Source organism: Mus caroli, chromosome 7 (assembly GCF_900094665.2).
Source record: "Mus caroli chromosome 7, CAROLI_EIJ_v1.1, whole genome shotgun sequence".
Taxonomy (NCBI): domain Eukaryota; kingdom Metazoa; phylum Chordata; class Mammalia; order Rodentia; family Muridae; genus Mus; species Mus caroli.
This window is the reverse complement of record NC_034576.1, coordinates 122340129-122356384: the sequence shown is the minus strand read 5'-3', so window position 1 is coordinate 122356384 and position 16256 is coordinate 122340129. Positions and strand designations below refer to the sequence as shown.

Sequence of the window (16256 nt, the reverse complement as noted above, 5' to 3'; positions counted from 1 at the left end):
CTTCTCATCTGCCTTTCTCACAATACTAGCCCCAGGGGATCTGGTGTGGAAGAGCAAGGTGAAACCAGAAAGTCCTCTACACACACACACACACAGCTTGCCCAGGAATGTGGAGTTGGCTAATTACAGGAATGGGAACAGCTGACTCAAGAATTATCACTCCCAGCCTGCCGCCTTGATTCCAATCTTAGGGAGAAGAGCCCTGGAATCCAAGGAGTTGGGGTGGGCGGCAGAGGCGGGACCTGAGGGGCGGGGCGACGATGCTCCGCCCCAGGAGGCCCGCCCAGCACTGCTACTCAGGCGGTCCGCTCATTTAGGGCTCAGCTCCTGGAACGTGGAGTGTGTTTCAGCCTGGGTTCGAAGGCAGGCAGCGAGATGAAGCGGGCGCCAGCGTTCCTGAGCGCAGAGGAGGTGCAGGATCACCTTCGCAGCTCCAGCCTTCTCATCCCGCCCCTGGAGGCCGCACTGGCCAACTTCTCCAAAGGTCCCGACGGAGGGGTCATGCAGCCGGTGCGCACCGTGGTGCCTGTAGCCAAGCACCGAGGGTGAGTGTAAGGGACCAGAAGGGGATGGGAGAAAGGGGAAAAGAAGGCGCGAAGGGACGCCGAGGAAAGCGATAGGAGAAGGGAGGAAAGGGCTTGTTTGATCTCTGCTAATAACAGCGGCTGCTTAAGGGGCACTAACCCACCGGGCTTCTACCAAGAAAGCGCTTTTCAGGTGCCACCTGCTGTAATTCAACTCCCTGTCCTTGGAAAGGGAAGTACTAGGGCTGTTGCTCTGTTAGTTGAAAGCTGAGAGGTAGAGCGATTTGCTGAAGCTTACAGAGCCAAGAAGTGGCCGAGCTGTGTGATGGCTTTCTGGTCCAGAGCCAGACCGTGAGTCCAGCCTCAGGGAAGGGCAGAAGGGCAGAGGAATGAGCGCAAATGGAATGGCGTGCCAGCACAGCATTAATGGAGGAGGGAAGATGAATGGGACTTCATTGAACAATTAGCATTGACTGGAAGGAGTTGAAATTGAGCTCTCTCTCTCTCTCTCTCTCTCTCTCTCTCTCTCTCTCTCTCTCTCTCTCTCTCTCTCTCTCAGCTTCCTGGGAGTCATGCCTGCCTACAGTGCTGCTGAGGATGCGCTCACCACCAAGTTAGTCACCTTCTATGAGGGCCACAGCAACACAGCGGTCCCCTCCCATCAGGCATCAGTGCTTCTCTTTGATCCCAGCAATGGCTCCCTGCTGGCGGTGAGCAGTCTCTTCTCCTCTGGGGCAGAGAGGGTAGAGGAAGCCTCCCCTGGAATTAAGCCTAGCTAGTGAGAAGAAATATGATTGCAAGCGACCAGACAGGAGACATCAATGGTGATCCGTGACAGCACCTGTTTCTAGGGCCGCTTGTGCCTATAGCGGTGGTGAATGTGTGGCTGTAGAAATAAAGATCCTGTTGTTCATGCTTATGGTCTTGTAACACACTCAGATACACCAAGTGTGCAGCTTGAACTAAAGCAGTAGCTGAAGAGACGTTTATTCATTGACGCCCTCCCTGTATGGAGGAAAAGACACAGTAACCTGTGGGTGTCTTCCTGACATCTATCTTTATCATCTAGCAAGGTATAAAAGGAGCAGTAACTCACATTTACTGAGCAATTGGGGAGACGTGGAACTCTAAGCACATTACCTGTACAATTAAAACTACCCAGGAGCAACATGATATTGTTATCCCACTTCAGGGATGCAACAACTGTGCTCAGCTGAACCCCCTAATAAGAAGCAAGGCTGGACTAAGACTAAGTTCTACTGCCTTATCTGTTTGTTTGCTTGCTTGCTTGCTATGTGTCCCAGGCCACACACACATGAAATCCTCCTGCCTCAGCCTGTCAAGTGCTGAATATGAACTGGGCCATTTCCTGTTAAGTTTTGTTGAGATCTCTGAGGCTTAGGTGAGACCCTTGGTTTGAGGTCACACAGCCGGTAAGTGAGATCGCTCCTAGGTTCACTTGATTGACAGTGGTGTTGATACTCTTAGCTCCAAGAGTCCTTCAAGCTGACTCTCAGGCTCCTACCCTCTTTCCCCCTTTCCCTCTCCTCTGGATGTCTGAATTCCCTAAGAAGTCCAGCTGTCCATTACCCCACTAGGGATGAGTATCTAGCTCTTCTTACCCATTGCTCATCCAACAGCAGTAACAGCTGTGCTGCCTACAACCATTAGTCTTAGACTGGATACACCGTTGGCTTAGACTGAAGAGGTTTGATGTCCAGCCTTGCTTCTTGAGCATCGGCCTTTCATACTAGATGGTGGGGCTCTGGGACTTTGCTGAGTGCTCTGTTGCTACAGGACTCAGCTTCTCCCCTGTAAAATTGGAATTATGATAACACTCGCCTTTTGAGTCCCAGCCGAGATGAGTAAAGGGGTTGACAAAATCCTCCCTACACATCAGAACCTCCTAGGAGCCTTGGAAACCAAGGATAATTTAATTCCTACCTAGGGATTCCATTTTCTTGGTTTTCCTTGTGCCCATATAAGTTCGAAGACCACTGAACGACATACCCCAAGCCAGAGAGTCAGCCTGAGTCACTCTCAAGGTGGCATCTGGGGACAATGTCTTTCCAAAGCTCTTGAGATGGAAAGTGATGTTCATATCCCTAAAGCTCACCTCAGCTTGGAGATCTGAGAGTCCCAGGGCATGAAAACAAAACAGGTGATGCTTGAGTGCGTACTGTACACACTGGCTCCCCTTATGTAACTGTATTTAATGCTCTCAGTACCCTCTGCACTGTTGGCATCTTCTTCACTTTTACAGGTTGAAGAATCTGGGGCACAGCTATTAGTGCTCAAAGCCAGGTAGCTTGTGAGTGAGGAATTAGATCTGAGTGTGACCCTAAGCCCTGCATTTACTGTAGTGCCTATCGACCTGCCTTTCTGAGTTCCGGTCCTGAAGGGCGCCTTCCTTACTCTCTCTCCTCCTTCCAAGGTCATGGATGGAAATGTCATAACTGCAAAGAGAACAGCAGCAGTGTCTGCCATCGCCACAAAGGTAAGACTGGAGGATTCGGGAAGAGTGCAGAACTTATCTTGGTCTGCCTTTGCGCATAGCTGGAACTCCACATACCAAATATGAATTACTGAATGAGCACAGTAATTCACAAAATTACTGAATATGTGCCACATAATTCCAAGTATCTCATATGTACAATTCCCAATCATCCTGCCTCAAAAATAAATAAATAAATAAATAAATAAATAAATAAATAAATAAATTTAAAAAAAAGAGTGAAAAGTGATAGAGAGGACACCAGATATCAACATCTGGCCTGCATACATACACACATGTGTACATGAACATCTACACAAATACACAATAATTAAACATAAAATGTAGTTTGACTTTTTAAAAAATTAAATAGCTCTTTAATGTATTATATACCAAGTATTCATAAGTGTTACTACACATTATTTTATAAATTTTTATTAATTAGTAAATAATTGTATGTTTACAGTTTGCTGAAAAAAAATAACACCCTTCAAAACCCACATTGTATGTTAGAAAGATGAAATGGAGCAAAATGTAATCTATGGGAATGGAAGTGACTTCTTTTTAATGGGGTCTCACTATGTTGCCCAGTTTGGACTGGAATATTTGGTTTCAAATGGTTCACTTGCTTCAGTGTCCCGCATAGCGAGGTCCACAGGGACAATACCGCTACTTCTGACTAAAGAGGTGACATTGCAGTTGATTCAGAAATGGCCTCCCTGGCATTGGAGAGCAGACGGAGGTCAGTGAGTGGACACTGGAGGACCATGAAGCCGAAGGTCAAGCAAGCAGTGCTGGGGATGTGCTCAGCAGGGTGGAGGCACCCCACGAGAAAGATGGGGGAGTTGTAGAGGGTATAGCCAAGGCAAGGGAGTTTAGAGTGGGGTATTCAGCTGGGATGATGGTACACACCTGTAATCCCAGCACTTGAGGCTGAGGCAGGAGGATTGCCCCGAGTTATAGGTCAGCCTGGACTTACATGATGAGACCATATATCAAAAGACAAAGTAGAGGAAAATGGAGCTCTGTGGGAATGATTGGAATTTTTCTTTTATTATTTTAAGTCAGACAGGGGATTGGGATGCTGGTTTTCCTGGGCGTAGCAGGAGTGCCGTGGCCCAAAGGAGGGTTGGCATGACAGATGAAGTGTTTAGATTGTTTAGATGGTAGATGGCTCCTGAGGAACCACACCTAAGGTTGACCACTGTCCTTCACAGGCACACAGACACATGTATTCACATACACACCACACACCCATATGCATGCATGCACACACACACATCCTGATAGACATCAGGAGTATCTATCACATAGGGAGTCTCTTTGCTGAGACCAAAAGAGATCATGAGAGCACACAGTAGGTGCTCAATGATGGTTCCTTCCTGCCTCTCTCTTCAGAGGGGAAACAAACAAAGTGGCATCTCTATGGTGCGCACCAGCTCTTGAGGGTAGGTGAAGCCTCCTGGCTACCCGAAAGCACTGATCTTCACCACCCTGTTTCTCTCAGTTGTTGAAGCCCCCAGGCAGTGATGTGCTGTGCATCCTTGGAGCGGGGGTCCAGGCGTACAGTCACTATGAGATCTTCACAGAGCAGTTCTCCTTCAAGGAGGTGAGTGACAGTGGGAGCAGGGAGATGGGACGCAGGCCTCTAGGTACAGGCTAAACAGTGGGGCTGAGTCTGGCATGGGTCATCCTTATCTTTATGATTTCCCAGAAGGACTGTGAGGCCTGATCACCTGTTTGCAGACTCATGGCTCCCAGGACACACCAGGCATGCCACCAGCCACACAAGTGATTCTGTGATGCTCTTTGGGTATCAGCTGTGCTTCTGGCCCCTCCCTGTGCTTCTCTTAAAAGACTCTGGAAGTCTACCTATTTAAGGCTATGGATCTGGAATGGGGTGGGGGGTGAGGCCTGGTGAGCAGAAGGCACCACCTCCTCCCAGTGCCAGCAGGCACATCTTGCTGCCTTCCCCTTCTGTGGCCCTCACTTCACTGAAAATGTTTAATTATATATATATATATATATATATATATATATATATTTCATTTTAATGTATGCCTGTGTGAGGAGTGGAACTGATGAAAGTATGGATTTTTATGATAAAAATAATACTGCTATCTTGGGTAATATAGACTGTGAAGAAGGAAAAAAAGAAAAGAAAACTAGCCATTTACTTTTTTCTAAGACAGACAAATAGTTTCTAAGCTCCTCTCCTCTGCATGTTATAGCAGCTTTATCTGTGTTGGCTGTGTGCAGTTGAATATTCTACATATTCTCCAATATCACTGTTCTAGATCATGTAAATTTGGCATCATATTCGCACCATTTTCAGTCAGAAAGATGACACAGCTAGCCAGTGACTTATTCCTGGGTATGTTGATCCATTTAGCCTGCTTGCTTAGCGTACGTGTAAAGCTCATTTTCTACGTACTGTATTTTCTGATGAGAGAGTCTTTGGGCCTTGTTTAATTGAGGGCTGGTGGCCTCTAATCCAGACATTGAAACTGGTTGGTAAACTTACAAGTGTAGCGATCATAAAAAGATAATGAACTGTAAGAATATGTTCTGGTGGGGTGTGGGGAAAAGGGAGTGCCCAGGCAGGTCCATGCTGAGGCATTCCTTCCCCCTGAGGGACCAGACACACACCAGTTTAGTATAGAATAGAGTTTATTTGGGACATGGGGAGGGGAGTTAAGAGGTTAGCAGAGGCAGAGAAAGGCGGAGAGGAGAGAGGAAAGAAGTAGAGTCTGGCTATGGCCATGTGGAGAGAGGGGAGAAGGGAATGGGGAGGAAGGGGGCAAGAGGCAAGAGGGCTGGTAAGATGGCTCAGTGGTTAAGAGCACTGACTGCTCTTCCGAAGGTCCTGAGTTCAAATCCCAGCAACCATATGATGGCTCACAGCTACCTGTAATGAGATCTGACACCCTCTTCTAGTGTGTATGAAGACAGCTACAGTGTACTTACATATAACAATAAATAAATCTTGAGAGAGAGAGAAAGAGAGAGGGAGAGGGAGAGGGAGAGGGAGAGGGAGAGAGAGAGGCAAGAGCATAAGAGAGAGAGCAGGNGAGAGAGAGAGAGAGAGAGAGAGAGAGAGAGAGAGAGAGAGAGAGAGAGGCAAGAGCATAAGAGAGAGAGCAGGGGCCAAGCAGCCCCTTTTATAGGGCCATGCTTACCTGGCTGTTGCCAGGTAATTGTGGGTAGGAGCATACCTGGCTGTTGTCAGGCCTCTGTGGGGGTAGAGTTTAGACAGAATACCAACAAGAGCTCAGCCCTCAACACCACCAGCACCTGCCCACCTCTGACACAACACCTTCCAGGATTCTGGTTGTGACTTCCACAGTTGGTCTTTTTATCTGCTGCACCTTTTACCTAAAAAAATTTTGCTTTTAAATCCTTCCTTATGCTGCATTGATTAAGCTCTTCCACGACAAGAGACTTTTCATGAATCTTGTACCTGCTGCAACTCTGATACAGGGTTTCAAACATAGGCTAAGTTCCACATTGTCTCTACCTATTTCACAGATGTGGAACCTGAGGCTGAATGAGGGAAAATCATTTCAGGAATAATACAAAGTGAAGGAAGGGCTGATGCCAAACCTGCATGGCTCTAGAACCTTCTCTGTAATCATTAAGCCATTGAGGCTGTGTCCTAGCCCAAAACTGGAAAGTATTTACCTTGTTAAGGTGGGGGAGGCATTTTTATTTGTCTGAGCAGATATCTGTTTCAGTTAATGCTTTGTCCTTGATCAAATGTCCATTGTTTGAATGGACAGAGCAGTGTGGGTGAGTGTGGCATCTGCAGGGAAGAACTACACTGGTGTCCCTCTTGTCACCCACTCTAAGGTAAGAATGTGGAACCGCACCAGGGAAAATGCTGAGAAGTTTGCAAGCACAGTGCAAGGAGATGTTCGGGTCTGTTCATCAGTGCAGGAGGCTGTGACGGGTGCTGATGTCATCATCACAGTCACCATGGCAACAGAGCCCATTTTATTTGGTGAATGGGTGAAGCCGGGGGCTCACATCAATGGTAAGTCATGCTCCCAGACTGGATCCAGGCTCTATTTGTAAAGGCCATTTCTCCTTCTTACAGAATGCTCACATGTTTTAGGTTTTTTTTTTTTTTTTTGAGTCAGGGTCTCACTATATATCCTAGCTAGCTTTAAAGTTGCTATCCTCCTGCCTCAGTCTCCTGAGTGCTTATATTATAGGTATCTATCCCCACTCCTGTCTACACCTTCTTTTTAAGGGTATCTATATGAGCTTATGCTCAAGAAGTGTAGGCAGGGAGATGGAGGGTTGGAGGCTAGCCTGGGCTACTTACAGAGAACCTGTCTCAACAAAACCCAAAGGCTACGGAAGGATGGGTGTCCTAAAAAACTGTGCCTCAAATGTAAAAAGGAAATTAAATGTAAAACTGGTGATCATTTCACTGTTGAGTGTCCTGTGGGGTGGATCACTGCACAAATGGTCAGCCACAACTTCATTCTTAAATGTGACAAAATTCAAAGCATAATGGACAAATACTGCTTCATCTGTGTTTGGTTTGTTTGACTTTTTGAGACAGTGTCTCTCCATGTGGCCCTTAAACTTTTCATTTTCCCTCCTGTGCCCACCAAGGTTTGCATGACAGGCCTGACCCATCACCCCAGCCCGAATAATGTGTTTTTAACATATAAAAGTATAAACAATTTCCAAAAGTAATTACATTACAAAAAAGGATTTAATGTGGCATATGAATGCTTTTGATGTGTGTGATAGGAGGTGGTATGGGAAAGTATTCTAAACATAAGAGCACTGGGGCCTCTGAAGACCTTCAAATAACCTTAGAGATTATAGCAAAAGATGGACTGTATAAAATACTTAACTATAATGGGAGCTGTCCTGAATTTTATATGTGTATTTGTGTGTGCACATGCATATGTACCCATAAGTGTTTGTATATATGCATGTGTTGATGTTGAATGTCTTCCACAGTGACTCTCTCCAACTTATTTTTGAGACAGTTCTCTCACTGAATCCATCACTCACTAATTAACTAGACTGGCTGGCCAGAGAACTCCAGGGATCACCTATTTCTGTTCGCTGCCCAGCCACTCCACAGTGTCAGAGATATGCTATGTCAGAGATATAACTATGACAACATGGGTGTTGGGTATGATTTAACAGCAAGCACTTGACTGCTTAATCTATCTCTCCAATCCTCTTGATTATGATATATGTATGTGTTATATATGTACATATACATATAATATATGTATATATATTATATGTATAATGTATATATGTTAGATATAGTCACTTAATCCTTCCAATAACCTTAGAAGATAGGAAATAATTATCTTGACCCCTTATTTATAGGGGTGTAAACCAAGGCAAGAAATTAAGTAACTTTCAGGAGTCAGAGACTCTTGGGGGCAGAGTTGGGTTTGAACTGGGGTAGTCTGCCCTCAGAGCTTGGGCTCTTGAATAGTACTTAACATTGTCCTCCAAAAAGAAGTCTGGCTTCTGACTGCCAGGCTGGCAGACAGCAGAGGCTTGAATTTAGTCATAGTGCTCTTCCCTGTAACGACAAGAACATGAAATCATCTCAGAAGCTGAAATCCCTGCACATACAGGCAGATGAGAAACAGTAGTCAAGTCAAGAGATTATGTGTTCATTCATAAATGTTCACTGGATCTACACCACGTGCCAGCCATTGTTGTAGCTGCTGGGGGATGCCACAGGAAACCGAGCATCCAAGGGCATGGCTTTCCTGCTGGCACTGAGAATCTGCTCAAAGTTAGACTGGTTCTCTGTTCAAAGTTCCCAGGGATGAAAGCCATGTTTACTGGGCTAGCGTCTCATCTAGTCTCAAGGGTCCTCTTCCAGGTTCATGTGGTAGCAGGATTCAGCCCCTCTCAATATAGTATAGGACAGGGGAACTGGAGGGTAGAGGGCTCTCGCGCTCTCTCTCTCTCTCTCTCTCTCTCTCTCTCTCTCTCTCTCTCTCTCTCTCTCTCTCTCATATATATATATATATATATATATATATATGGATGGCCTAATATGACATCAAGATACTTCTTTTTATATTCCCTTGACCTAGGACAAAGTTGCTTTATGTGTTTAAAAACCCTCAAATTGTGCTTCATTGATGTATATCCCAGTGATAACAGTGAAACACCAAGGACAGGTTTTATTTGCTTAAAGAGCAGGCCTGACTCTACCCTCCCCCGTATCCCCCACACACACATGTGTACACACACACACACACACACACACACACACACACACATCACACATCACATTTCCTTACTCCTGTCCTGACATCTCATTCATCCCAACAGTGAGTCTTTCAAGACCTTCACTGTTTCTAGCTCCACTGAAGCAAGGCCAAGCTCTGATCTGGGTCAGCTTGCTGACTTGCTGTTTGGTCCACTTGCATCTGCCTGCCTGAGTGGCCTTGCACAGCCCCTTGAGAACTCATCCTGTGCTAGGCAGAGGCTGTGTATAGAAATTTGGGTGGGGAGGGGTAGCCCTGGAAACCAGAGGCTTTTTCCTCCCAGCTTATGATTTATTTACAAGCTCCATTAGTGAGTATGTTTGTTCTATAGACTCCTCCCCCACCCCTACCCCAACAGCCTTCAAGGTGAGCATTGTTACACTGCTCTCTGGAAACCAGAGCTCAGAACAACAGGAAAGAGAACCTAAGAAGGGACATATAAATGATGCCTTGTATTTGGAGAAAACTTTAAAATATTTTCAAAGACTAGCTAGCTACCCTGGGGCTGGCTCCAGCCAGCAGACTGCTTTGTTTGGACCACGGAGAAATCAAGGAATAACGTATGCAAACAGATTTCCTGCTCCTCTTCATAAACAGTAGGGATGGAGGGCAGTGGGAAACAGTGCCTATGCATACACTCATAGGTAGTAGCCATTAGCTAGAGCTGGATAATGCCTGTCCCCTGGAGAAGTACACACTCTCTTCTGTGCAACATTCCCAGTCTGTCTGTTGGCTTCGTTCCTGGTCATGTCTTCCTGCCTCTGCAGGCATTTGGTTACAGCCTGTGCGCCATCCTATGTCCTTGGAGCAGAAGGCATGATACATTTGATTCATTGCAAAGAGGAAAGGTCAAGGCCTAATAATCAGTTTATGTTTTGTGGGGTGTTTGGCTTCCGCGCCCCCCCATCCCAATCCTCCCTTTCATCCTCCTTATCCGACTCTTCCTGATCTTTTTTAAAAAAAAAAAAAAAGTGTGTGCACGCACATGCATGCCACCATACACATGGAAGTCAGAGGACAAACTCAGCTGTCGGTTCTGGCTCCCACTTTGTCGGGACAGCATTTCTTATCGTTCACCTGTGTGTTCTCCAGGCTCACTGGCCCTTGAGGTCCCAGGGATTCTCCTGGTCCTGACTTGTGTTATGACATTTGGCTTTCTGCAGACTCTGGAGATTCAGGTGGTCACGTTTGCGTGACCTGTGCTTCCCCCGCTAGGCCCTCTTCCCATCTTCAGTTTCAAGGTGTCAAGGCAATCTCAAGGCCAGGTTTCCTTTTTCTCTACCACCACCCCTGGAAGTATTGGGATTGAGTTTAGGGGCTCCATTATGCAGGGCAGATCCTGTGCCACTGAGCCAGTTACAGCCCTCCCAGCCTTAACACTGGGCTCTTTGTCAAGATAAGAGAAAATGGTTTCAGGCGAGGCAGGCAATGACTGAGGAGCAAGGCAAGAGGATAAGGAGCAGGGGGTGCTCCTTTGTGTGGTTTCTGCCATTAGCTGTCACTGCCAGCATGGGTGAAAACCTGGGGTTCTCAGCCCCAGATTCACTGATGCACTGAGTAGGCCCTGATCTCATCACAGCTTCAACGTATGCATCTGTGAACGTAATTAGACACTGAAGAGTATTGAAGTCCAGAAACAGCATGTATAGAAAATACGATTCAGAGAGTGCTTACCTTATAAGTGAATGCTGGGCTGGAGACAGGGCTCAGTGGTTAAGACTGTGTACTGCTCTTGCAGAGGACCCAAGCTCTGCTCCTTCCAATCATGTTGGGTGGCCCACAGCTCCCTGTAATTCCAGTTAAGGAGCATCTGACACCTCTGGCCTCCCCAAGCACCCACATTTACACCCACATACCTATACCTCACACACACACATACACACACACACACACACACACACACCACACACACACACACACACACTTAAATGGTTTTTAAAAATGAGTGCTGCTAGGTGACCGTAAGAACTTACAAGAATTTAGGAGGGGGTGAAGTAGAACAGAAGAGCTTAGGTGATGGCTTAGTCTATAAAATGCTTGCCAGTTTAGGTGATGGCTTAGTCGTCTTTAAAATGCTCACCGTGTGAGCATCAGAACCTGAGTTTAATCCCCAGACATGGAGGTGTGCATCTGTAATCTCAAGGCTGGGAAGGTAGAAGTGGACCAACTTGCCAACCAGCTGAGCCTGAGCAGAAAGCCATGTGCCCCAGAGAAGGGCTCTGTCTCACAAAACAAAGTAGACAGCCATCTTGAGGAATGTCTCCTTTAACCTCTGACCTCCAGATGCACCTGCACATATGTGCACATCTATGTGCACACATACACCTGCACACACACATACAAATACGTTTTGGTTTTTTGTTTTGTTTTGTTTTTTAAAAGGGAAAATGGTAGGTGTTATCTTTAAAAAGTATTCTATCTTACTTATTGGGAAGAGCGTGGTCTAGAAGATGAGAGTCATTTGAGTCTAGATATCCCTCCTGGCCCCCTGCTCAACTCTTTCTGTAATGTGCCCTGGAAATTCCCCAGCCTCAGAGTCTATCTATTTTGTTATCTCATAGCTGTTGGAGCCAGCAGGCCTGATTGGCGAGAACTGGATGACGAGCTCATGAGGCAAGCGGTGCTGTATGTGGACTCCCGGGAGGCTGCCCTGAAGGAGTCAGGAGATGTTCTGTTGTCAGGGGTGAGCCTCTCTCAACAGCGGAACCACTGGCTGGCCCTGGCTTGGTTCCCAGGGTTTCACTGCCTTCCCCTCTGGACCTTGGTCACCTCACTACCCAGTAAGGAAGACATTCCCAAACATCTTGCAGCATTTTAAATCCCATTCCAGAAAAACAGAGCCATATGGCTATGACATGTGTCTTCCTGTCCTTCTGCCTGGAGAGAGAACTAACTTTTTTTTTTCTGGTTTGCTGTGCTATAAAGCAGTAAGATGGGAAGTCTATTGCAACCTGGAAACCTTAAGAAGACTATGTATCCCTTGGTTGCCTATTCCCACTTATAATCAGGTTATGAAAGCAAGCAGAAACTGCCAAAATGCATGGTCAGATAATAGCATACCAATTTCTTCACAGACAGGGACCTGGCAGAAAGCCACCCAGACACAAAGATCTCTGTGTTTATGGTGTCAAAACACTGGTGCTGACCCCAAGGGTTACCAGAGGGCATCTTCTTCTTAATATCTACACGTGGGTTTTTTTTTAATCATTTTTATTCTCTCCTGTTCAGGGGTGTCCTATACTGGCTTCAGAAGCCAGCCCTGCATGGCATGATGGTTTCAGCACTACTTAGCATGCATTTGTTTCACAGGCTGACATCTTTGCTGAGCTTGGAGAAGTGATTTCAGGAGCGAAGCCTGCACACTGTGAGAAGACCACAGTGTTCAAATCTTTGGGTAAGACTCATGAATTGTTCCCTGGGCCACAAATCCAACCAAAGCATATGTATGGCAGGGGAAAGGAGAAATGAATGGGTTACCAGGCTCTGCGGCTGGGTCATTACAGAGTCCATCATTTGGGTCAATCATTTACATGTTTGGGTGGAGTAGCTAAGCCCATGAACTCTGGAGTTAGACTGTTCTGGATTACATTCTTCCTATATCATGCACTGGATATGTGACCTTAGGCAAGTGACCTGATGGCTCAGAGCCACGGTTTCTTCGCCACCTGTCACCTTGAGTTCTTGTGGCAGTCCAGTGTTATACACAAGGGGGCAGAAATTGTGTACAGCCAATGTTGTACTAAATCACTTGGTTAGACATAAATGAATTCAGAAGTCAATATCCATTAGAGGAAGAGAGCAGGGAAAAAACTTAAAACAGCTAAAGGGAAATGACAGAGACGACTACCTTAAAGGAGATTGAGACAGGGAGTTACAGTCTGAGACCTTTCCATTTCCCCATCCCTACCTCCCACTTAATGTTTAATAACAGGCAACCATGAGGAGTCCAAACTGCATCGACTGAGATGGGTAGAAACTTGATCAGGAGTGGACGCCCAGTGGGTGGTCTGCCCCTTGGATTAACTCTTCCATTCTGCCGTGCTTAAAGAAGCAGATATAGATGGGAACCAAAGTGGTAGGCAACTATTCCATTTAATGTTTTTTCATTATTAATGGTTACTAAGTGGATATTACCAGGATTTTCCATACTTCTGCATACTGAGCAGCAGAAACATTTTTAATATCTGCCACAGTTTTAAAAGTACTCCAGATGGCTGGATATGGTGGCACACACCTTTAATCCCAACACTAAAATGGCAGAGGCAGCTCTCTGTGAGTTCAAGGCTAGTCTGATCTTCATAGCAAGTTCCAGTGCAGCCAGGATTAAATAGAGAGACCCTGTCTCAAAATACAACAAAGCAAAAAACAAATGACAAACCAAACAAGGAGTGTTCTGGTGGGCAGTGTGGCCACTACAGTGAAACAGCATTTGCTGGCTGTGAGAGGACTGCTGCATGCATGAAATCCCAGTGCCTGGACCCCATGCACAAGGCCTGCACAAGAGCAAGTCAACCGAAAGTTGGATGTGAATGGGGGAATAGCACTTATTACATCCTACTCCCTAGCTTAGAAGCTGCTGGCAATTGATGGCAGATTGGGGCTTGAAAAGTCAGTTTTCTTCAGGAATGTGGCCCTTGAGACCTTGAGAGAATGCCATGCACATACAAGTATCACCAAGGGGACTTATTTTCAAAAGGAGGAGGAGGAAGAGGAGGAGGAGAAAGTTGGCAGAGAATGAGGATGTAGAGATGGGAAGGAATTGGAAGCAAGGAAAGAGGGAATGGATTTGATCATATTGTAGGCATGTATGATATTAACATGCATGATCTTAGCATGTAATAGAAAGTGTGCTCTGGTTACCCAGTTCTTTACCATCAGTTAGATCCAGGCCTTGACTGGTAGTTAAGGTTTTTTTTGTTGTTGTTGTTTTTGTCTTAATTTTTTTGTGCACTAAAAGACCAACAAAGGTAGTAAATTTCATCTAGTACCTGGTCCAACAACATCGATCCGGTTGAGTCTGGAAGGTTAGCTGGCCTCATTAAGGAGACAAATACTGTAGGAATCTACTTATTTGACAAATTTTGTGCTCCCACTTCGGGTGACTGGTTTACTGACACACTCTCTCTTCTAGCTGATATATGCTGAGCCTCTCACAGAATATTGGGTACAAAGATTAAGGCCTGTGTCTTAAAATTACAGATTGAACACATCTTATCTGAAATACTTGTACTCACACGTGTTGGATCCTTTTTGAACTGTAGAGAATGCTTGTAGATTGTTGGATTGACTAAGCCCCCTGCCCTCTGCCCAGTATGAAAAGCTGATCACAAACTGGAAAAAAAAAGAATTTCAACATTATCTTAAAGAGTTTCAGACTATGTAATGTTTCAGATTACAAATTTTGGATTAGGGATATTCAACATTTCGAAGACAAATGGGCAAAGCTAAAGAGACAGGATTTGTGAAGGTCCAGGCTCAGCAAAATCTAGGCCAATGGGTCCAATCCTGCCAACTACCTGCAGTTGTATGAGCCAAGAGCTGCAAAGAGTGTCCATAGTTTTAAATGATTGGGATGGACAAATAAAGAATTGCTCTCAGGACCCACAAGAATGACGGGAAAGACTGGGCAGGGAGGCAGCTTAGTTGGGAAAATGCTTGTCACATAAGCAGGAAGATCTGAATGTGGATCCCCCAGGACCTGTATAAAGTACCAGGTGTGGCAGCACATGGCTGGGCCTGTAATTCTGGTGTTATGGAGGCAGAAACATGGGGATCCCTGGGGCTCACTGGTTAAGTGTAGCCAAACCAGCAACCTTAGCACAAGACCCTGACTCAGAACAAAACAAAACAAAACAAAACAAAACAAAACAAAACAAAACACAAACAAAAAACCCAAGTAAAATGAACAATTGAGCCGTGGAAGAGGAAGATAACTAATAGAAACATTGGTCTCTGCGCTTGGGGAAGGGGTAGAGAGAGTGATGAATTCAATGTGTAGTGTCCATGAGTAAGATCTTACCAAAATACAGTCTCATTTGCTTTCCCTGTGACTGTAGCTACTTTCCTACTATAAAGGCAGAACTGGGCCATGTGATAGAGACAATATGATGTATGGAGCTTAAACTATTTACTGAGCCTCAAGTGAAATGTTGCTGACCTCTGAACTCGACCTTAGAGGTTAGAAAATGTGGAAATGTCTTGCTTAGTACCATACTCCTCTTGTTGACCAGCCCTTTCTATTGCTGAGTCTGGGCAAGCATTTGTGGTTATCACTATGGACCTTAGCATGCACACAGGGCATCAGAAGATAGCCAGGGTTGTTTGAGGGCAAAGTCGTTCTGACAAAAAAAAGTGAAGCAAATTTCTATCCATTCCAGGGATGGCAGTGGAAGACCTGGTTGCAGCCAAGTTAGTATATGATTCTTGGTCATCTGGCAAGTGAGTTGAAGGAACTGTGCCTGAGTTGGCCATCACAGCTCAAACACTGTCTCACAAGTGTCAAGATCAAAGGAGGCCCAGTCCCCAGTGAATGGTAGTGGTTGTCATTCATAAGTACTGACGTCCCTATTCATGTTTGTGGTTGGATAGCTAAACCAGGTAACCGTTTCTTCTGTTAAGGGGTGATGGCCACATTATCCACCCTTGATCTTACTAGTCTTGTATCTCTCTGAAATAAATCATTTCCACTTCTTCTGTGTGTCCTTTGACAACTTTCTATGGGAAGGAAATAAAGGTATCAAATGCCCACTCAATCTCTAGAGGAGTGGAGTAAAATTTTCTCTGTTTAAATTGAGTAGAACTCACCATGAAACCATTTTTATTCTCCCTCCATCCCCCCTGCCTCTGTGTGTGTGTGTGTGTGTGTAGCCATGCTACACATCAGATCAAACCCAGAGCTTCACACATGCTGGGCAAACAAAATTTCTCTAAGCTACATCCCTGGCACAGCTCATGACTTTAAGGCATTAC

The 16256-nt window shown here is 45.6% G+C and overlaps 1 protein-coding gene across 1 annotated transcript; it reads left to right on the top strand.

Annotated features, from left to right (window-relative positions):
- The first annotated feature begins 254 nt into the window (after nucleotides 1-254).
- On the top strand, nucleotides 255-15984 carry Crym (crystallin mu). Its single transcript, XM_021167878.2, has 8 exons — nucleotides 255-545; nucleotides 1084-1234; nucleotides 2959-3021; nucleotides 4526-4627; nucleotides 6868-7051; nucleotides 11849-11970; nucleotides 12597-12681; nucleotides 15665-15984. The coding sequence occupies exons 1-8, from the start codon at nucleotides 376-378 to the stop codon at nucleotides 15727-15729; spliced, it is 942 nt and encodes a 313-aa protein (XP_021023537.1). The 5' UTR covers nucleotides 255-375; the 3' UTR covers nucleotides 15730-15984.
- The last annotated feature ends 272 nt before the right edge of the window (nucleotides 15985-16256 follow it).